The 22948-nt window shown below is 41.3% G+C and overlaps 2 protein-coding genes across 2 annotated transcripts; both read right to left on the reverse strand.

The window, feature by feature from the left end:
- Positions 1–4113: 4113 nt before the first annotated feature.
- Positions 4114–6634, reverse strand: LOC309707553 (transmembrane prolyl 4-hydroxylase-like). The gene is made up of 2 exons (XM_082534948.1): positions 5480–6634; positions 4114–5395 (listed from the first exon to the last, which is right to left on the reverse strand). The coding sequence occupies exons 1-2, from the start codon at positions 5816–5818 to the stop codon at positions 5276–5278; spliced, it is 459 nt and encodes a 152-aa protein (XP_082391074.1). The 5' UTR covers positions 5819–6634; the 3' UTR covers positions 4114–5275.
- A 1384-nt stretch (positions 6635–8018) lies between these two features.
- LOC309707280 (myosin heavy chain, fast skeletal muscle-like) lies at positions 8019–21342 on the reverse strand. The gene is made up of 41 exons (XM_082534506.1): positions 21185–21342; positions 20934–20988; positions 20451–20666; positions 19272–19415; positions 19028–19184; positions 18877–18904; positions 18671–18782; positions 18498–18590; positions 18336–18399; positions 18125–18223; positions 17852–17955; positions 17503–17641; positions 17283–17401; positions 16942–17091; positions 16619–16789; positions 16227–16533; positions 15997–16067; positions 15813–15900; positions 14389–14506; positions 14188–14311; positions 13921–14057; positions 13497–13752; positions 13172–13414; positions 12897–13073; positions 12661–12806; positions 12283–12373; positions 11783–12172; positions 11539–11665; positions 11318–11436; positions 11026–11222; positions 10761–10944; positions 10507–10672; positions 10057–10181; positions 9655–9963; positions 9373–9576; positions 9159–9284; positions 8875–9045; positions 8680–8784; positions 8486–8581; positions 8273–8404; positions 8019–8162 (listed from the first exon to the last, which is right to left on the reverse strand). The coding sequence occupies exons 3-41, from the start codon at positions 20652–20654 to the stop codon at positions 8142–8144; spliced, it is 5814 nt and encodes a 1937-aa protein (XP_082390632.1). The 5' UTR covers positions 20655–20666; positions 20934–20988; positions 21185–21342; the 3' UTR covers positions 8019–8141.
- Between the last annotated feature and the right edge of the window lie 1606 nt (positions 21343–22948).

A 22948-nucleotide genomic window follows, 5' to 3' on the forward strand; every position in this document is an offset into this window, starting at 1 on the left:
AATATTATAGCAACTTACCCGCTTGAACTCATCTGTATGGACTATTTGTCAGTTGAGCCAGACAACAGAGACACCCGGAACATATTAGTTATCACTGACCATTTTACAAAGTTTGCTGTGGCAGTGCCAACTAAAGATCAGAAGTCCAGGACCATTGCAAAAGCTCTGTGGGAGAACTTCATAGTTCATTATGGGTTTCCCAGTTGTCTACTCAGTGATCAGGGTAGAGACTTTGAATCTCACACAATCAAAGAGCTATGTGCTTTGATAGGAGCAGACAAAATCCGCACTACACCTTATCATCCTCGCGGAAACCCGGTGGAAAGGTTTAACCGGACGCTTCTTGATATGTTGGGTACGTTGGAAGAGGAAGGCAAATCTCACTGGAGGGACTTTGTTAAACCCTTAGTTCATGCGTATAACTGCACGAGGAACGACACAACTGGTTTCTCTCCTTATGAACTGATGTTTGGCAGACAACCCCGACTACCCATTGATTTAGTCTTAGGTATCCAACCTGAAAATGCCAACCATAAGTCTCATTCAGAGTATGTGAACAACCTTCGTCAACGTCTGGAGGAGAGCTACACCCTAGCTGCAAAAAACTCCCAGAAGATCGGAGAAAGGAATAAAGTTAGGTTTGACAAGAGGATTAGAGTGGCCGAGCTCTGTGCAGGTGACAGGGTTTTGGTTAGGAACATGAGTATCAGAGGTAAACACAAAATCTCAGACAGGTGGGAACAGAAAGTACATGTTGTGGTTAAACGAATCAATGATGGCCCTGTCTATGTTGTGGAACCCGAGTTGGGAGACGGACCAAAACGCACCTTACACAGGGATCTCCTTCTACCGTGTGGGTTCTTACCTGTGGAAGAAATGGCAGGGAGCAGATCTCATGGGCCCTCTAAAGGGAAGAAACCAAGGAACAAAGCCGAAAGAGAAGTACAATCTTCTGATAACCCTGATGATCAGGCAGATGAGGTATACAGTGATGAGGACGAAGTGTATCCAGCTTTTGTGGTTCCAGAAATAATAACCAGAGGTCCTTTTATCCAGACTGAAAGGCAGGTTATCACACCTCAGCTGTCCACTGGGGATGTGCATTCTAGTTTGCCCCGTGCAGAGCCACAAGACGAGTCACACGCACGAGAAACACCCAGTCATGTTTCTGAACCTGAGCCTTTGTTACACTCAGAAAGCAATGAGGTGACCACATCTCCCATTCCATCTGATGAAGGTCCAGGTTGGGTTGTTATTGACATTCCTGAACAAACAGAATCTGTTGAAATGAATCAAGAAAGCAGCGACACTGCTGAGCAGAGTTCAGAGCCAGAGACAGTAGAGTTGCGGCGTTCTGGGAGAGAGAGACGCCAACCTCGTAAACTAACTTATGATGAGTTAGGTGAGCCTTTAATTTTGGCTCTCAGTTCCTTTTTGTCAGAGTTTCGCAATTGTATTCTCTCAGAGCACTTTCCTTCACACACCTGTTAAGTCAAGTGTGCATGCAGAGACTCATGCACTTTAGAGGGGGAGAGTGTAACCCAGATCATTGTTTGAGTATGGGATTTCTGATTATTTGTGGTTACTGAACGCACCACTGTGCCGTGCGCATAGCCACTCTCTAGTCCAGCTACAGAGTTTTTCCTTCCGTTCGTCCGATGAGGCGCATGCTGCTCTCGTGCCCTCTACGAGCTGGAAATTCGGGTACAGTAGACATTTGAGTTGCTGTAAATAGTTTTAAAAACCTTTATATGTGAAGCTAATGATTTAATATGTTGTTAGGAAAAAGTCTTGTAGCGGTTACAAATGTGAAGCGGAGCTGAGTCCGACAGCATTCGCCATTACACGAACTCCTCTGGTGAGTTAGCGTGCAGCTCATGTTCGTATGAAATGTTTTGTGCCTTATTATACTGCAGCGAGGTATCAAATCTACCGCTGTCATGTTGTTAAGAAAGAGGCTAAATATTGTATAACGTGTGTTATTGGCTGACTGTTAGCAAGCTAGCCGTTAAGTGAGCCTAGCTAATGTCCTGAAATGGCGGCCGACACGAGGTCAGTTACAGTGTTATTATGTTATGCCTAAGAGAACAGCATTAATAAGCATTGTTAACGGCATTTATGTTCTGTTATGTTGTATTTTGACAAACCTGTATTATTATAATGGTAAGTCTGTTAAATAAGCCGTTAGTGACATGGACACTGAGTCAGTGGTACTGAGACTTATGAACATTTCAGTTAATTCTTCTGCACACTTGTGTGTAGGCTGGTTTGTTTGCCCTTTTGGTGCCCTGGATCCTACTGGATGAACTGCCTTGTGGAAGTCCTCATCTGATGACTCTGCCGAACCGTCCTGGCAAATAGATGGTCGTTGCTGCTTGCTGGATGCTATTATTGGATGCTACACCGTTCCAACAGAGCGGTAGGAACAATTCAAAGGGCCCCAACGATGCGCTTTATTTTTCCCTGAGCTCAGGTGATTTTCTTTTGGCCAAAGGACCTTAAAGGATACATATTTGTTTTTATTTATTTATTTTATTTTTCTTATGACACTGAGTGGAAAGACACTACAAAAAAAAGGGGTTTATTATTTAAAATTGTGTCTAATAAATGTGTTTATGTTAAGTAAGTGTGGTGTCCATTGTGTGCTGGAAGCCTTATTGTTCCTGTGGTGGAGCAGCTACTACCAATCTCCTTTACGAAACTAGCTTCTGACAGGATACAGGTATTTGGGATACATTTGATTTCTTGTAACCTATTTTTAGAGAAACTGTGATTCTGGGTTAAACATCGGGGTGAAATTGATGACACTGACACCTAGTGAACTGCCCAAGGTCAACAGTCCTGATTTCCACGCATTAAAGGTTTGGCGTAAGTACAGATTGCGTTACATATGCATTACACCCCTAGAGGGCAATAATCTCCATTATATGAAGAGTCTGTGGCTCCAACAGTAGTTGACGAACTGATGTGATAAAGAGTACACCACCGCTGAAACTAAACTCTCTGGTTGCAACTATAAATACACACAGTTATGTGTTTATATCTATGCTAATTGTGTGGTTGATAGAGATGCCGGTGATTGCGCTGCGCTGAAACATCCCCTTCACATAGTCTGCAGTATGTTGTAAGTGAGTGTTTGGTGCATATTTGTTTGTTGTTGTCCCTCGTGTGCGTCTGAAGTGGATTCACTGTGGAAGATGAGCGTGTTGTGTGCTCTGAAGTTGTTTTGAAGACGTTCATGAATCAGATAGAGAAGTAGGTCTCTGTAGTGGTAGTTTCAGACAGACTCTGCTGTCTTTAGGCTGAGTAGGACAAGAAGACCTGACTTCAAGATCTTGAAGCTGCAGCTGTCTGTCTGAGAAAGCTGTGAGTGTGAAATATTCAACACATGCAAAGCAGATAGTCATGACAAAGTAACACCTTTACTTCTGACCCTGTTGACAGCAGTGTACTTAAAGCAGGAAGCAGAATTATTTTACGATGGTTCACAGAAAGTTGACTGAAAGTTGTTCATCTGGAACGTTTCTCCCACTAAAAACTCCAGAAGCGTCCAGATAAACAGATTAAATTTCCTTACCTGGATTACTGAGCGTCCATCAAGAGATTTAATGAAAGTTATTTTTTACTGATGAGTGACGTCATTGCCTTAACTTCTACTTTTCAGAAGGAGCAAGCCAACACTGACATGGCCAGGAACAGGAAGGTTCAGCATGAGCTTGAGGAAGCTCAGGAGCGCGCTGACATCGCAGAGTTGCAGGTCAACAAGCTGAGAGCAAAGAGCCGTGAAATTGTCAGGGTAAAATAATTTTGTTAATTCTGTTTTATCGTCAAGAGCAAGGTACTCTGCAAAGGTGGTGCATCTCTTAACAGAACCATTTGACATTAATTTGTTGCTCTCTCTTTTGTGTTGAAGGTCAAGGAGACATGAATGAACCGCAGTCTGGATGAAATCACACAATATGAGCTTTTTTGTCTGATGTACCAACTACGTGACAAGAAATAAACACACAAGCAGTTGAATATCTTTATATGTCGTATGCTTTAAATAATGCTTAACTCAAAAGAAGTAGACATGAAGCTAGTTATTCAGAGACATTACGGTCATCAAAGTTAAACAGTTATTTTTTTTAAATATTTGTAGGAGTGCTCGAGAGCTCCAAACGCATTTCTCAAAATGCGTCAGGATTTAAAGGTGTACTTACACTTGGTGCACCTCTGCACAAGTTAAACAATACATATAGAACCTAATAACAGTGAACTGAAATGCTCTTTTATGTGTGTGGTGGTCTAAATGTGGGCTGCACAGCTTCATCACTCGCAATAACCTGGTTGTCAACTGTCACCTGTTATCACATAGAAGTTCTTTAGGCTATGATAACTGTAAATCTGTTCCCTTTGGTGATAATGTTACTGACAGTGTAGTGACCGTACAGTTTTTCTATGTGCTCCAGCACATATGTTGCACCATGTCACGACGTTGTGTGATGAAAATAGACCCATCAGTGACCCACAACCTGCAGCAACACTCCTCCTCATGCTTAAACCCGAGCAGTGTCTTGGCATTCACCGTCACTACATCTCAAATTATTGCTTTTTATTTTAATAAAAAGAAAATCATGGAAAACCCAATAGAAACCTGAAGTATTCTGGAAAGCTAGCAAAGTACAGAAAAGCTAAAGTAATATTGTAATATTTTATTAAAAGATGGACTTGTTGACTTTTGGAAATTCTGAATATTGCGTCTCACATTTTCAAAATTTACTTGATTAAAGAAAAAACCACAACTATCAGATTAATTTAAATTTCAAATATTGTCAAACCAAAGTTCAGTTAGTGTCCAGCTAACCTACAGCAAATCTTCTTATATCAACCTTGAGTCAGCTCTTTAAAATCTGCAGGAAATCGCATTACTTATAAAAACAAAACATGTGAATAGATCAGGAAGCAATCCAAATGGGCCTACATTTCACCCACTTCATAATACTTGCAAAGCATTCCCACTGCATGCTGTGCACTGATGCATTATGTTTTTCAGGTACAGATGCATTTCTGCCCTTTACCCAGTCAGCTGTGAGACCCTAATTGCATCCCATGTGCAATGGACCGACTTTGAATAGAGTAGTTGCCTTAGGACTTACTTGCCTATTTTATGAGGTCCTAGATGTAGCACAATAATCAGCCCAGTCTGGGTTATGTTAAGGTAAAGTAGCCAAGTGTAAGCTGCAGCACTTCTTTTTTTATTCTCCTTTTGGGCATCTGAGGCAGATCTTCATTTTTATCTTCTTTTAGCTACGTGGCTGTGCAGCCTCTTACCAAAAAGAAGCGGTTTCAGGCTCAAAGTCCTCATCTCGTGAAGTCTCCCTGACACCAGTGACACCTTCTGGACATGTCCCACCTGAAAGGGAAATCAAAGGCGTGTGAGAGGATGACAGAAGGAGCGATGCATCATCATCATCCTCAAGTACTCACCCTAACTCACCCTTATTCCCTCTATCCGTGGCAGAGAAATATCGCGCTGAAGCTCGTCTTTCGATGGCGGACGTCGCGACTCGGGGCGCTGGTGGCCGCTGCTGGGAGCATCACGACTTCGGTTCGCGTCTTCCTGCCCACTGTTGTAGTGCACGTAGAAAAGCAGCGCGATCACGTTAATGATGTAAACATGAAAAAACACCATCACTACCACAAAGTAGGAGCGGGAGCACACGCTGCTCTTGTGGCAGGAGAGGCGCTCGCACGGCTGACGAAGCGGCAAGGTCGCGCTCCCGGACGGAGTCGTGTCCTCAGCAGCAGCATCTTGGGTTTCCTGGTTGTCAGTCATCTTGGCTGGAGGAGTTGTTGGGTCCTTGGCAGCCAAGGTCCATCTGTTTAATCAGGCGACGAGATAAACCTTTTATGTGTCCCCAGAAGTAGCAGATGTGCCGAGTGACAGATGTCTAGTTTGATTACATTTAAAAAGAGAGAAAATCCCCAAAGAGCTCCAGTTTTCTTTTTTCTTCCCCTGGAGAAAATTAACCAAAATCCTTGCGCATCTTGGAAAAAAAAAGATGCCTGATTTTTCGCGGCGAAAATACAGCTCTTCTTTTCTGAGCCTAGAAGTCAGCTATGAGCGGAATTGTGTATGTTTTATTGTGCAGATAGCAGCGCTGCAGCCTCGGACAGTCTTGTTTACACTGCAGCACTTCCAGTCAGCAAAGCGCACTGCGCATCCCAAAGCACTGCGAAACTCATCTCACACACGCTGTCCGTAAAGCTGACCCCGCATCGACTGAAACCGACGAAATCCGTCAACAACAAAAAAGAAAAAAAATCAGCTTTATTTCGACTGCAAATAAGAAATCTGCGATCTTATTTACACGCCGTAACAGCAACTCCCCGCTGACAGCAACAGCATGTGCAGTGTGCAATGCTGACCTCTGGCGACCTCCGGCAATAACACGTCCCCGTCTTTAAGATCTACACACAGTGCGGGGCAGGGCTTCTGCTTACAAAAGGTCCAGCGTTTATTTGCTCGTCTCAATGTGTTAGGTGGCTAAATGTTGAATGTATTGTAATGGTTTTAATAAAGTTTTGTTTTGAATGGACTGTCATTTATCCAACACTTGGATGTCTGATCAAGCAATCATCCCAACTTATTTAGGATAAGATGCTCAGTTTTCCAAAAAATAATTAAGTAAATAAATAAGTAATACGAACATTTATTGAACATTCTAATAATTAATGTATTGAATGAATGGATATTTAGCTTTTGTACTTATGCACAACTAGTCACTTCCTGCTGCCATCTTTGTTTGGTTCAAAGAGCTACAACCTGGAGAGCAGGTAAGTTTGTCTTTATTGTGCACCCAGCTCAGTATTTCTGCTCCAGGTTAATAGAGAAGTTTTAAAAGTCAAAGGAGCTTGCAAAGAAAAGCGTCTGGACTTCTTTAAGATACTTGAAGACGTTTCACCTCTCATCCGAGAAGCTTCTTCAGTTCTAAGGTCAAATGGTGGAGAGTCCCAGGTATAAACCTAGTTGGAGTAACCCCCCACAGAGGGACAAAAGGACCCCCTGATGATCCTCTAATCGCCTGAGCCAAGGTGTGAAACTGGGTGTGGGTCCCAATCAGCGTTTCAGCCAGAGTTTCATATATATATATATATATATATATATATATATGTGTGTGTGTGTGTATATGTATATATATACATACATACGTATATGTATATATGTGTGTGTATATATATGTGTATATATATATATATGTATATGTGTGTGTATATACGTATATATGTATATGTGTGTGTAAATAAAATAACACAGAGAAACCCCAACAATGAGACAATTCCTTATAAGCAAGCACTTGGTGACAGTAGGAAGGAAAAACTCCCTTTTAACAGGAAGAAACCTCTGGGAGAACCAGGCTGAGGGAGGGGCAGTCAACAGCTGTGACTGGTTGAGGGTGAAGGAAGACAGGACAAAAGACACACTGTTGAGAGCCAGCGATTAATGGTAACTAATGATTAAATGCAGAGAGGTATATAAACATATAGAGAGTGAATAGGGTGAGTGAACAAAACACACTCGGTGCATCATGCGAAGAGCCCAGCAGCCTAGGCCTATTATAGTGTAACAATGTGAGGATTCAGGGTCACATGATCCAGCCCTAACTATAAGCTTTATAGTTAATAAAGGAAAACATTAAGCCTAATCTTTAAAGTAAAGTGGCTGTATGTCTCCTGAATCCAGACTGGGAGCCCGTTTCACAGAAGAGGGGCCTGAAAGCTGAAGCTGAATTTTGGACAAATCTGTTTGCGCCTTGAACAACTAAAAGCACACAAACTCTGTTGTTTGTGCTCTGTTAAATTTCTGTTTTTGAAAGGTGAAAATCCACATATGGAGACATGTAATCTTGTGTATGAATGCAGCTTCATGCTTTCACACTAGAACCAGACTGATAGGTTTACACAACAATAACCAGGGTGTTAGAGACTTTAAAAAGGTTCAGAGTCATTCAAAAATAAGAGCACAGAGACAAAAGGTGCATCAATCTAACTTTTATTGACTTTAGGTTGTCACAGCACTGTCACTTTGCTTATGTGAACAGCTAACAAGACAATCATATTGTATGATTTCTTGTTAATTTACAACCTTGATTTCTTCATCACTCCTCTGCTTCCTTGGTCTGAAATGACAAAACAGTGGCACTTAAAAATTTGGCTGGATAGTCTCGATTTTAACAGGATGAATATTTCTACAAATTTGATTCATGCTAGATCTTTTTTTTTTTTTTACCTTGACAATTTCACGACTCTTCGCCCTGAGTTTGTTAACTTGAGACTCAGCAATGTCAGCACGCTCCTGAGCTTCCTCCATTTCATGCTGCACCTTCCTGTACCTGCACAGGTGACTGTTGGCCTGCTCCTCCTGTAGAAGAAGCCACAGTGAAGTTAAACCCTGTGCACTGAGTTATACAAAGTGTGTTTCGTGAGAATCAGGTCTACTTACAGCCTCCTCAGCCTGTCGCTTATAGGACTTCACTTTTAGCTGGAGCTTGTCCACCAGATCCTGAAGTCTGGCAATATTCTTCTTGTCCTCCTCCGTCTGTTGTAAAGCATTAATTAGTTATTCTGGTATAAATGTAATACTCATTTAAGCATGGTATTTTCATTACTGTGGTTTTGTAGTAGTAATCAGCTGACCTGATAGGTGAGCTCCTTTACTCTTCTCTCATATTTTCGCACTCCCTTGATAGCATCAGCGCTGCGCCTCTGTTCAGCATCAACTTCAGCCTCTAGTTCACGGACCTTGACAAAGGATGTATGCAGTTATTTTTAAAATATAAAATGTTTCCCCAGCTTACAGCGAATCAGTCAGATGGCTCTCATGAGACTCACCCTAGCCTCCAGTTTCTGGAGCTGCTTCTTGCCACCTTTCATGGCCAGGTTCTCAGCTTCATCAAGGCGGTGCTGCAGGTCCTTCACTGTCACCTCCAGGTTCTTCTTCATCCTCTCCAAATGAGCACTGGTGTCCTGCTCCTTCTTCAGCTCTTCTGCCATCATGGCAGCCTGAAATTTCATATCATATGTATTGTTGTAACTGTCATTTGTATTGTTGTGCCAACTAATATAGTTGGTAGAGTAATGCTACTGCACTATAGACATTCATCAGGGTGGCTCACATCAGTGATGGCCTTCTTGGCCTTTTCTTCAGCATTTCTGGCCTCCTGGACAGCATCTTCCACTTCACCTTGGATCTGAATGAAATCAGCCTCCAGCTTCTTCTTGGTGTTGATAAGGCTGGTGTTCTGAAAGGAAATACAGGATAATGAATCACAGATTTGGACTTTCACCCTTCAAATTATAAAAATATGAAGTTTTTGAATCGTAACTAACCTGAGAGTGCAGCAGTCCCACACGCTCGCTGGCATCAACCAGCTCCTGTTCAGCAATCTTGCGGCCTCTCTCTGTTTGCTCCAGTGCAGCTCTCAGCTCCTCGATCTCAGCCTGCATCAGGTTGTTTCTGCGCTCCACCATTGCAACCTGCTCCTTCATGTCTTCCTGGCTTCTAATGGCTTCATCAAGATGGAGCTGGGCATCCTGAAATGTGTAACGTTAAGAGGTATTAGTGCACACCTTTCAGATAGAAAGTTCGGGCAAATCCTTCAGTGGACCCACCTTCAGCTGTCCCTGCACATTCCTCAGCTGTTTCTGGGATTCAGCTGCCTGGCGGTTGGCATGACTCAGCTGAATCTCCATCTCATTCAGGTCTCCCTCCATCTTCTTCTTGATTCTCAGGGCATCATTCCTGCTCCTGACCTCAGCATCCAGAGTAGTTTGCATGGACTCGATCACTCTCTGGCTGTTCCTCTTGATCTGTTCAATCTCTTCGTCCTTCTCTGCAATCTTCCTGTCAACTTCACTCTTGACTTGGGTCAGCTCAAGCTGAATGCGGAGGATCTTGGATTCCTCGTGCTCCAGAGTAGCCTTTGAAAAATAAAATATTTACCATGTAGCTCCAGGATCATTAAAATTGAATTGTGCTGATTGGAGAGTAGTTTTTTTTTTATCAAACAGTACCTCTGCCTCTTCAAGTGAAGTCTGGAGTTCAGACTTCTCTGTTTCTACAGTCTTTTTCGCTTTTTCCAGTTCATGAATGGTTTTTCCACCCTCACTGATTTGCTCAGTTAGATCAGAGATCTCCTCTGTAAGATAATAAAGAATAATCAATTTAAAGTTTAAGCAGAATTCATTATTTTGTTTACTTTTGGTGGATCTTAATGTCTAATAAATGCAAACTTGCATTGATTGTAGCGTACAGTATAACATTTGTAAGACTTAAATCTCTGAGCAGTAGTGCGGGTCACCATCGCTTCTTCTAACATAAAATACATGAAACAATATTAGAAATGGGGTAAAATTCCTTGGGTATAATAATTGAAATACGTTATAAAAACGTTAAAATTTTGCACAGTTAGCTTACTGTCTGGTATTTTTGTTAGCTGACTGAATATCTAAAGCTTTGCATACGTTGCAGGTTCTTGTTCTCCCTCTTCAGGGTCTCCAGGTGATCAAGAGCTTCCTCATATGAATTCTTCATCTTAAACAGCTCAGTGCTGAGAGAACGAGCTTCTTTTTGAGATCCCTCTAGTTCTGCTTGGGTTTCTTCATACTTCTGCTTCCACTCAGCAAGAATCTTAGATATAAGGCAGACCCATGTATTTGCATAATTCATGATTCATTAGCTTTGATTAAAATAAATAACTCAAAAATGAAAATGGTACCTTGTCAAAGTTTCTCTGCTTCTTGTCAAGGTTAGCAGCCAGAGCATTAGCTCTCTCCACGTCGATCATCAGGTCCTCCACTTCACCCTGCAGTCTCTGTTTGGTCTTTTCCAGAGAGGCACATTTTGCATTCACAGCTTCGATGGACTCCTCAGCATCCTGGAGACGCTGGGCGAGCTTTTTCCTGTTAACAATTAGTTAACAGACTTTATATTCTATTATAAACATAGTTTGCGATAGGACAAAACTAAAACCGAAGACTTACTTTGCCTCCTCCAGCTCCTCAGTGCGCTGAATAGCATCGGTTTCATATTTGGTCCTCCACTGAGCCACCTCGCTGTTTGCTTTGGATAATGCACGCTGCAGCTCAGCTTTGGCCTCCTGCTCCTCCTCATACTGCTCTCTGAGGAGGTCGCAGTCATGACGAGCTGACTGGACAGCATGAGCCAGGGCGTTCTTGGCCTTACAGAAAATTGGAAAAAATTATTTAATTTATTAACTTAAATTGTGGTTTAATCAGCTCCGGGGTAGTGCAGGTTTTTTTAATGTGCACTTACTTTAACTTCCTCTTCAATGTGCCTCTTTAGCTCTTCAATCTGCTGAGTGTAAGCCTGCTTGCTCCTTGTCAGCTGAGAGATCAGGGCTTCCTTCTCCTCCAGTTGGCGAGCGATTTCACCTAAGGTGAGACAGAAAAAAAAGAAAGAAAGAAAAAAACAATCCACATTTGAATATGATCATATATCGAATGAAAAAATAGCTAAAAAATTAGTTTTCCCACCATTTTCCGTTTGAAGCCTTGCCCTTTGCACCCCAATGTCATTCAGTTGCCGCACATGTTCATCATTTTTGGTCTTCAGCTCACTCAGCTGATCCTCCAGTGAGCGACACATTTTCTCCAGATTTGCCTGAAATGAACAAAAGCTGCAATAATCTAAAGTAATGGACACAAGAGCCAAATGTAAACGAACATAAGGTTAAATGTATGTTTTCTCTTGCTTGTCAAATGTTTTACTTTATCGTACCTTGGCTTTAGCGATGGCCTCCATGTTGCTTGTGAGGTCATCAATCTCCATCTTGTACTCGCTTTTCTCTTTCTCCAGCTTCTGTTTGACTCTCTGCAGGTTATCAATCTGCTCTCCTAGCTCGGCCACGCTGTCAGCCTGCTTCTTGCGGAGGGCTGCGGCGGTGGCTTCGTGCTGCAGGGTGGCCTCTTCGAGATCACGCCGTAGCTTCTGAAACTCGGCCTCGCGCTTCTTGTTCATCTCAATCTGAACAGAAGTGGCCCCGCCAGCTTCCTCGAGCCGCTCACTGATCTCCTCCAGCTCTCTGGAGAGATCAGACCTCTGCTTCTCCACCTTGGCCCGAGCAGCACGTTCAGCCTCAAGCTCCTCCTCAAGCTCCTCAATACGAGCCTATGATTTACATGTTGAAAGAAACAGACATCTAATCAAATTGTAATAATAAAGCTGAATATACTTGTTACTTGTAATAGACTTGGCAGCTTGCTGTCAGATACACCAACCTGCAGTTCTTTGATCTTTTTCTGAAGCTGAGCAGAAAGAGACTGCTCATCCTCAATCTTGTTCAGAAGCTGGCTTATTTCAAAATCCTTCCTGTGGGGAAACGTTCAAACCAAATTTTACATCCACATTTTTTATTTATTTATTTTTATTCTTGCAATAGGTAACCCTCATTCTGACTGCTGATTTTTACACTGAAATAGAGAGTTTTTGTTTTTTCACTTTTGCGGAATTGTGGGCGAACCGTTCTGTTTTTATTATGATTTGTTTTTCAGTAACATATGCTGGTTGGTCGGGAAATGATCTTTAGCGTTGCTGCTGTCTGCTAAACAAACGCAGTTATATTAGATACTAAATTTGATTAATTGCATTTTGCTTACTTCTTTATTTTCTCATCAGATTGCTGCTTATCATTCTCCAGATCCATGATGGTTTCTTGGGCCAGTTTAAGGTCACCTTCAAGCTTTCTTTTAGCCCGCTCAAGGTCCATGCGAAGCTTCTTTTCTTGCTCCAGGGAACCTTCAAGCTGTGTAAAACAAGATAAGATTTTATTTTGGTTTTGAGATTTTTGGGGTTTATAGTTTATTTTCAAGGAAACTCAAATTGCTATACTCACATCGTCCACTTGCTGCTCCAGCTTGGTCTTGGCCTTCGTCAGACTGTTAACTTTGTCTTCCTCTGCCTGCAGGTCATCGAGGACCTGCTGATGGGCCTCTTGGAGGGCTTTCTTTTCTTTGGTCAACTTGGCAATTGTCTCATCTTGGGAAGTCATTTCCTCAACCAGGTTTTTAACCTATATTGACAGTATTTTTAAAAAAAAAAACCCAAAAAACAACGTCTTTGCAGTTTGCAAAAAATTTGACCTCAAAGCCTTGAGACTGATGCACCAACCTTGTTCTCAGTGGCATGTTTCTCCTTTTCCACTTTGGCCAGGGTCAGCTCCAAGTCATCAATATCCTTCTTCAGCTCAGAGCACTCGTCCTCCAGCTTCCTCTTCTTTGCAGTCAGCTCAGCGTTCATTTCCTCCTCATCCTCCAGTCTCTCAGCTGTCTCTTTAAGTCTGGCCTCGAACTGGATTTTTGCTTTAATGAGCCCCTCACACCTTTCCTCTGCATCAGCAAGGTTTTCACCTTCCTAAATTGATAGTAATATACAAATGGATTAAGATTTCCTCATTCATAAAGACAATTCAAATTCCTTTGTTATTTTAACATACCGCTTGAATTTGGATCTGCAAATCATTCTTCTCCTGTAGGAGAGTAACCATCTTCTCTTCAAGCTCTTTCTTCTTAGCCAGAGCCTTTGCCAGATCCTCTTTGGTCTTTTCAAAGTCCACTTTCATTGCGGCCATCTCTTTCTCCGTCTCTGCACTCTTCAGCAGAGGCTTAATCTTGAAGTACAACTTCATCCAAGGCCAGGTTTTGACATTCATGAATGAACGGATGTTGTACTGGATGGAGTAAATCGCCTCCCTGAGGATAGAAGATTGAGAAAAATTGGTATTTTTAGATCTGAAAAGCTGTAATAAAAACTATGGGCTGAAACAGAAAGAAAAAAATTGGCGCAGAAATTACATTGAAGTTGTCATCTGCATTTGTAAAAATCCCCTTTGGTGTGCAAAGCTACTATGCCTACAGTACCTGCGTTCCATCATCTTGACAAACTCTCTCCTCATGAGGAAACCTCTGCAGAGAGCCTGCGTCATTGTGACAAGGATAGCGAGTTTTTCATCACGCATCTCCTCCAATAGACCCAGGAGACCAGCTTTGAAGAACACCTGAAAAATAGTCATACAGAGCACATACAGCATTGTCAAAAGCAAAATTGTAATACCTGCTTAAAGTATCCTGATTTAGCAGCAGTTTATTTAAAATACCAACAAAAGTTTGCATTTTTTGTTACTGTACCTTTGTGTGGCCAAACTTGTACTGTGTGTGGTCAACATCAATGGAGCCCAAGAGTTTCTCTGAGGCCTTCTTGTTGTCGATGAACTGTCCCTCAGGGATGACACTGGCATTCAACACTTTGTATCTGATTGGGGGTACATGATGAATTAAGGAGAAGTTGATCTTTAGATTGTGGCAAATGTCTTTATTCTTAGTAATCACCTCTGCTTGAAGTCACCGTAGACGATTCTGCTGGGGAACCCTTTCCTGCAGATCCTGATCCCCTCCAGCACACCGTTACACCTTAGCTGGTGGATGACCAGGAAGTTCTCCATGAGACCTTAAACCCATATTAAATTCAGTCATGTACATGGCATTACATTTACCTTAAAATGCATTGTCAAAGGAGCTTGCAAAGAAAAGCGTCTGGACTTCTTTAAGTTACTTGAAGACGTTTCACATTGAAGAGAACGGCAACCTCAACATCGAAGTTTACCGGAAGCCCACACACACGGACCAGTACCACCTCTTTGACTCCCATTACCCTCTGGAACACAAACTTGGAGTAATTAGGACCCTACACCACCGGGCAGAACATGTTCCCTCTAAGCCTGAAGGAAAAAAGAAGGAACACACACATGTAAAGGAAGCACTCAAAACGTGCGGCTATCCTAAATGGGCGTTCTTAATGTCAGCAAAGAGGCACAGAAAAGAAGACCAGACACCAGCGAGGGAGGATAAGAAGGACAGACGCAACAACATTGTCATCCCCTATGTAGCCGGTGTATCAGAAAAACTCAGGAGAGTTTTCTCCAAGCATGACATCCCGGTGCATTTCAGACCCAGTAACACGCTCAGACAAAAACTAGTTCACCCGAAAGACAAAACTCCAAAACACAGACTTAACAATGTGGTGTATGCTGTACAGTGCAGCGAGGAATGCCCAGACCTCTACATTGGAGAGACCAAACAGCCACTTCACAAGCGCATGGCACAACACAGAAGAGCCACCTCCACAGGACAAGACTCAGCAGTCCATCTGCATCTTAAGGATGAAGGACACTCTTTCGAGGATGCCAATGTTCACATTTTGGACAGAGAGGACAGATGGTTTGAAAGAGGAGTGAAAGAAGCCATCTATGTCCACTGTGAGCGACCATCTTTGAACAGAGGCGGGGGTTTACGACACCAACTCTCTGCCATCTATAATCCAGTTTTGAGATCCCTTCCCAGACGCCTTAACGCCCACTCACATCCTGGGCCATCTGATCTTAGGAATTCGCATGATAAGGTGGGGCCAGGTTTCACAATGAACTCACCCGAAACTCTGGCTGATTGGGACCCACACCCAGTTTCACACCTTGGCTCAGGCGATTAGAGGATCATCATCATCACAGAGGGACAAAAGGGGGTCCTTTTGTCCCTCTGTGGGGGGTTACTCCCACTAGGTTTATATCTGGGACTCTCCACCATTTGACCTTAGAACTGAAGAAGCTTCTTGGATGAGAGGTGAAACGTCTTCAAGTAACTTAAAGAAGTCCAGACGCTTTTCTTTGCAAGCTCCTTTGACTACGATGACCTGGATGACTGAGAACCTTCACAGACCTTAAAATGCATTAATTTACATTATTGTTACCAGTCTTTACCAGGAGTTTTTGATTCATTTGGAATGAGACAGCGTACAAAATGAGGATGAGTGCTCCTTAAGTTCGTCATCAGCTTGCCCAGATTCTCCTAAAATATGAAAATATTCAAATTTTCACATGATGGAAAGTAAACCCTGGATGCTACCTACGCATCTGAGGAAAAAAATAATATTTTTATGCTTACCCTGAACAGAGCAGATACAGTCTGAAAAGACCCACCCTTTTTCTTGCCACCTTTCTTTCCACCTCCCTCAGCTGAAACATTAAATGTCAGATATAAACTTAAATGACTTTAAATATAATTTTTTATTTTATAATGTAATTATTTTTCTGTTCTGTACTAAATCTGATCATTTTGAAATATAATGAAAACAATGGAAACTCTGAATTCTGTCCTAAAAATATGATCATCACCTTCTGCAGAGGCATGTGACGCATACAGGAAAGCCAACAGCTTTGTTGAAGACTTCTGGTAGAGCTGTACCACAGAGTCGTTCAGGGGGTCTTTGTTCTTCTCCAGCCAGCCATTAACATTGTAGTCAACAGTACCAGCATAGTGCACCAGGGAGAAGTGGGCCTCAGCTTTGCCTTTGGCAGGCTTTGGTTTCTGGAAGGGGGCACTTTTGCCAACATGCTGGTCATAGAGTTTGTTCTTGAAGGTTATGTCTGTTGCCTTGGGGACAATGCACTCCTCTTCAAGGATGGAGAAGATGCCCATTGGCTGCCATGATGAAAGAAGCATAAAAAAACAGTTTCAAGTTGTTTTCTATTGTTTTATGTGTGCAAATGGACAGCACACAGCTCACCTTCTCAATAAGCTCAATGCAGGCAGCCAAGTCCATACCAAAGTCAATGAACTCCCATTCAATGCCCTCTTTCTTGTACTCTTCTTGCTCCAGGACAAACATGTGATGGTTGAAAAACTGTTGCAGTTTTTCATTGGTGAAGTTGATGCACAGCTGTTCCAGGCTGTTGAACTGAAAAAATACAGATAAGGTCAGCAAGCGCACCCAAAACAAGACTGTGCTTTTATTCTTGACATACCCTAAACCCTGAACTGTTTTGAAAATGTTTTGCATAATTAGCAACATGAACATAAGACAATGCAGTGTTAGTTCTGCATACTTACATCAAAAATTTCAAACCCAGCAATGTCCAGGACACCAATAAAATAGCTTCTTGACTGCTTTGTGTCCAACATCTCGTTGATTCTGACGACCATCCACAAGAACATTTTCTCATAGACCGACTTTGAGAGAGCATTGACGGAATTGTTGACCTGATTTTGAAGTGAAGGGATATTGATTTTATCATTAGTGGTTATAAATTTAGGAATAGTGCCATTGTAACCTATTGGTAAAAAAAAAAAGCCTTATCAATATGTATTAGTGTCTTGAAGGGTTTGGTTTAAAGACACTGTCTTACAGGAAATCATTTGTTATTTGTGTGTTTTCTTTGTAACATCTGTACCTGAGGAACAGTTTGACCTTTGGTCACATACTCGTTCCCAACCTTCACTCTCGGGTAGCACAGTGCTTTTAGCAAATCAGCCGAGTTCAGACCCATGAGGTAGGCGATTTTATCTGCAACTATATGAACACAAATTCATAAATAAATAAACCTCTACCTCAAAGGTCCTCTTTCAAGTGACAAAATCAGCAGTGCTTAAAGTGCACAATGTTCTTCATACCCTCAGTGCCATCTGGCTCAGCCTGCTCTTCTCGCTGCTTCTGCTTGAACTTCATGTTTCCGTGATGCATCACAGCTCCGGTCAGTTTATACATGCTAATTTTCTCGTCTGCGGTGAAGCCCAGGATGTCAATGGCAGTCTGTGAAATGATGAATAAGTTTTAATAAGCACAAACAGAACCCATTATATTTTAATGTAAAATAGAAAGCTGTTTTTGATTCAGCATTTATTACATTTTTAATTCAAACTCCCCATTAACAAAGCCGAACATCAATATGATGAGCTTCATGGAGTTCTGTTTATATAGTTATTAATATTAGTGAAAGGTCGTGAGTGAAGCTGTTCTTACATCAGTAGCGATGAATTCTTCAACGTCATTGATACTCGTGACAGTGATTTCACCCTGACTGATCATGGGATAGTCGTATGGGTTTGTGGTGATCAGGAGAGCCTCTAAATGAGAAAAACAAAATACATAAAACATAATGAACAATATATATATATATATATATATATATATATATATATATATATATATATATATATATATATATATATATATATATATATATAAAAACACTATATTTTGTTTTTTGGTGTCATTTTGGTATAATTCTCTAACCGATGAGCTCAGGTTTGTGGCCCGTTGTGAGCTGATAGAAGATATGGTAGCTCCTCTCAGCAGAGAGCTGGAACGTCACTCGAGACTTCTCCAGCAGATCTGTACAGATTTAAGTTTCGTGGTTATCACAAATCTTCCTTGTAGCAGTCAAAGCAGTCTGATAATTCCCTCAAAAATAAATACATAAGTAAAACCAAAACAAAAATCATACATGTTTCAATATCAGCCGAAGCCAGTTTTCCAGTTGTCCCAAAGTGAATTCTGATAAATTTTCCCTAAGCAGGAGAATAATGTTTCAATTATAAATGCAACAGTGAACATGAACTGTGAATTTTTACCACAGAATTAAGGTAAAATCACCAAAATAACTTACAAAACGTGAAGAATTGTCATTCCTCACAGTCTTGGCATTACCATAAGCTTCCAACAGTGGGTTTGCTGCAATGATTTGGTCTTCCAGTGACCCCTAAAGACACCGTTCATGAGCTGTGAGTACAGGAATTCTTTGATTGATTTTTAGATCTCATATTTTGCAACTTCATTTACCTGCATTTTGCCGGGAACTTGCTCGGTTTTCTTTCCTCCAGCCACTGCAATTGTTGCAAAGTACTGGATGACACGTTTTGTGTTGACAGTCTTTCCTGCACCAGATTCTCCACTGGTTAGAGTAAGGAGTTTTAGAGTTGTAATTTCGATATTGCAAATAATACTTTTGGAAATGCTCAGCATATAAAAGCATGCTTTGTACTTACGTAATCAGGATGGACTGATTTTCTCTGTCTGTAAGAGACCAAAATCATCAAGCCAAAATAATTCGTTCACTTTTGAATTGCAGCTGTTTTATTTCTGAACTGTAGCTTACAAAATGATCAGGACACATTGTATCTTAAAAAGGTTTATTACCTTGGAGCATGAACTGATAGGCATTATCAGAGATGCAGAAGATGTGGGGTGGAGCCTCAATTCTCTTCTTGCCCCTGTATCCTGCTACAACTATTGAATCATACACTGGGAGCCACTTGTAGGGGTTCACAGTGACGCAGAACAGCCCAGAGTAGGTCTGTGGAGTCAGAGAGGATCATTTATGATGCATATCTTCCTTTTGTCGTGAGCACGAGTATCAGCTATGGAGTTCTGATCAACTCACGTAGATCATCCATGCTGCATAGCGCTCTTTGAGGTTATACAGCACAGTAGGCTCACTGAGGTGGGTCATCATGGCCATGTCCTCAATCTTATCGAATTTGGGAGGGTTCATTGGGAAGACTTCATCTTCTTTCACGGTGATAGTCTGCCAAAGAAGGCACAAATGTAAATTCAGATAGAATTAAGCAGTTTTGTCTAAATTGTGATATTTGTTTTTAATCTTGTTTGTTTTATTCTCATTCTTATTTTGAATTATTCATTTGACCTTCTGATCAGTTTTTGACTGTGGAATACATCCAAATGGGTCCAAAAAGCTACTTCGTCTTAGTCTACTTTGCACAAGGTTGTATTTCAGATTTAATATGTGGCAAGAATAGCATTGTCAGAATGAATCGGACAATGCTATTCGTGCCACACTCATTCACACATTAAGCTGTGACAGTTAACAGTACTTGGCTTTTGTTACTCTTCAAGTAGTTCATGTAAAGATTTTGCTGTCTGTTTTGTTCACAGCGATGAAAACCGGAGGTTTTACCGTATCTCAGAAGAAAGGAGTGCTAGTATTCTTTGGTGTATTGTTTAGTGATTCAAGTCTGGTGTCAAACAACTTTGAACTTTATCAACAGTGAAATTCTGGGTATGTCTGGCCTTGTTCTTTCTGTTCTTCCTCCTTCTGAGAAGTGTTTTAATTTAGCATTATAGCTGCACCTGCATTTTTTTTGGGTTTGTTTGTTGTTGCTGTTGTTGTTTTTTACAACACCAGCTTGGCTCAACTCCAAAGGAAATTCACATCACTGGCTTGAATTGAACCAAGTGAAACTTTCAGTCTAACCATTATGCTGAGAAAAGCCCCTTCTTTCTTACCATAACAACTTGAGTTATGACATTTTCACTCAGTTGTGATGCCATGTTTTCTGCTATCATGTGGTGAAGAATGGCTTCAGGGCAATCTCACAAGTTTACATTTGATTGCTGAAAAGAGTTTGTCAGATTCTGAAAATTCCAAATATATCTTACATGTCATGACTTCGTGTGTTACATGTAAATATACCCAAACCTCTCTGGTTTCAGATATTTGGACCATGCTACATATAGTTAACATATCCATATAGTTATTCATAACTTGAGCAGTCTGAATTCACATTTGAAGCTGCACAAATTCAAGTGTCACTACTCTCACCTTCCCGCACAGAGTCTCCACGGTGGCTTTGCCGCCCTCTCTCTTAGCAAGTTTCCCCTTGAGGTACATTTCTTTGGGCTCACTCACGAAGTATGCTGTTTTAGCATCAAATGGAATATTTTGAGCTTCAATGCGCTCTCTTTCTGGCTTGCGGAGGTACATGGCCGCCGCGCCAAAACACTCCATCTCTGCGTCCCCACTCATGATGACCCTTTACTGCAAGTGAGGAAACAAGAGAGGAGTCATTCATCTTATTTGTCAGCAGTGTATATATTACATATATTCACACTCTTATAGCTACCTATACAGTCAAACATGCTATTCCTTTAAGAAGAGAAGGCTTGAGAGTAGCTACTCTCAGAGTAGCTACTCTCAAGCCAGGGATTCAATAAGTACCAACAAGAGATGCTCATAAAGATCCGCTCTTGTGTCTGTCCTACTCATGCACTGGTACTCTTGATCACGAAAACTGATCACATTTACCTTGGAGGACACCAGATGAGAAATGGGTATTCCTGTCAGACTTCACTGCAGACTTCTGAAATAAGGAACAAAAATTCACAAATTAGACAGTTAAGTCAGTGGTTCTTTGTTTTAAAATAGTATTAAATAGAAATTAATTTTCTATTTTTTCTAAAGAAAAATCTGTTTGGAAACATAAAAATGTGAATAACCAGCCTGATTCCTATGATATGGCAAAGTACTGGAATAAATTACCTCCCCAAGATACTTACCTTTGCTGGGTGCCTGTGCTTGGTGGTGGCTTGCTCTTCCTTTTATATCAAATGATGGGAGCCTATCACAAGTGGGTTTCTCTATTTGGTCATGCTGTGTGGTGTTATCCTTGTGCACCAGTTCTTTCCTCCACCTCTGTCATCGCACAGTTTATGTCTTCTGGACGTCTTACATGCCAGAATTCCTGTACCTGTAATTACCAACACAGTCAGGTTGTGTTGCCTTCAGCAAAAATACGGAGATGAAGCAGCATTTCGAACTCCATACTCCTGTCTTGTTTTAAATTTTATGTAACATACAGATGTGCAGTTGGCTTTTGGTTGTTTATGTGTAGCACAGATAGGAAATTGGCTCATTTTTGGCTAAAGTCAAGTCAGCAGTTACAGACAGTCCAAAGGTGTGACTAATGGATCTTTTTATTGGTCTCTGGCACAACAGTAGTCCCTCGAAGTGCTTTGGGGAAGCTTTAAAAAGTCACTGAGGTACTGTTTCAGAGGCCTTACAAGTCAGAAATTATTATAAAATAAAATGAGTGCCAAAAAGCTTTAAAGAAAAGGAAGGATTGCCAAGGCATTACATTTTACAACAGTGCCAACAGCTGTTCTTAGTCTTGTTCTTAAGGGACACACAAGGGAGACTGAGACAATCCCTAAAAGTAGAGCAGCAGAGTACCAGTTCTTCTTCCTTTATGTTTGAAAAATGACCTCATCCTGGATTTTTCCTGTGAATCTAAGCGGAGCGAGTTAACACTGTTTAGGGCATTCAATTCCATATTGTTTGTGTTTGTTAGATGCTTGTTGAGGACAGATGCTTGTCAAGGATGGCAAGCGTGCAGACATTTTTGCCAAGACTATGGAACAGCCGGCACAATTAAGCGTGGGTAGAAAGCCATTGGGCACTGTTTCCCTGGAAAGAAGATCAACTTACAGCAGTGAATAAGAAGAAGGCATTCTAAAGCACTTACCCACAAGATATAATGAGCCTCTGTCTTCAATAAACATGTGTTACACGATACCTGCTCCGAAATCTTCTGTCTTATTAGGGCAAAACTCAAATATAGCATCAGGCTTATGTTGATACTAAAGTCAAATGCTACATACCTAGCAGGCTTATTGTATTTTAATGGACTTTGATCTACGCCTGACACCTTCTTCATTTGTCAAAGAGTATCAGCTGGGCTGTGGATAATAAACCAAGATGAGTGCTGGGTAACATTCCAGTCTGTTGGCTGAACACAAAGAAGCATCCTTGTGCTTGTGTTCAAATGTGCAACACTGTAAGTATTGTCCAGTTTAATCTGATGTGTAGAACAGTGTTTTACCTGTGTTTTGTCATTTTTAGTTACATGTGAAAACCTAAGGTCAGTAGAGTGATTTTTTTTTAACCATGTGGTAGAGTTATATTTTGTATGTTGCGTTATGGCAGCCATTCAGATTGTTGTGTGGCATATTGATGCCATTAATTGCAAAGCCTGGAACTCAATTACTAAAGAATGTGTTATTATTTCATTAAGAGAAGTATTTGTTTATTAAACTCTCTTAATAATGCTGTGTTGTTATGCAGCTTTTACATTTTTAATATTGTCTTTTAATCTTTCAGTGCATGCTGATAATAAGTGGTGCTCAAATATAGCTGCAAGGAGCACTGACTGTGACCTTTTTTGATGACAAAGAGTTTTGTTGTTGGCGTGGTTTTTCTTTGTTAAAATTAGGTCTGAGATTTTGGCTTGGCAGTACCCATCTTGCAGTAGGGCTCTGGTATTA

The sequence above is a fragment of the Aulonocara stuartgranti genome, assembly GCF_965226115.1.
Source record: "Aulonocara stuartgranti genome assembly, chromosome: 5".
In the NCBI taxonomy this organism is placed as follows: Eukaryota; Metazoa; Chordata; class Actinopteri; order Cichliformes; family Cichlidae; genus Aulonocara; species Aulonocara stuartgranti.

Excerpts from the sequence above, each read along its gene's own strand:
- LOC309707553 (XM_082534948.1), bottom strand. The coding sequence starts at position 5,818 with ATGACTGACAACCAGGAAACCCAAGATGCTGCTGCTGAGGACACGACT. Across the intron at positions 5,396-5,479 it reads CACGGATAGAGGGAATAAGG|GTGGGACATGTCCAGAAGGT; the intron begins GTGAGTTAGGGT and ends TTTCCCTTTCAG.
- LOC309707280 (XM_082534506.1), bottom strand. The coding sequence starts at position 20,654 with ATGAGTGGGGACGCAGAGATGGAGTGTTTTGGCGCGGCGGCCATGTAC. Across the intron at positions 15,901-15,996 it reads CTGTATCTGCTCTGTTCAGG|GAGAATCTGGGCAAGCTGAT; the intron begins GTAAGCATAAAA and ends TTCATATTTTAG. Across the intron at positions 14,312-14,388 it reads TACGGTGACTTCAAGCAGAG|ATACAAAGTGTTGAATGCCA; the intron begins GTGATTACTAAG and ends ACCCCCAATCAG.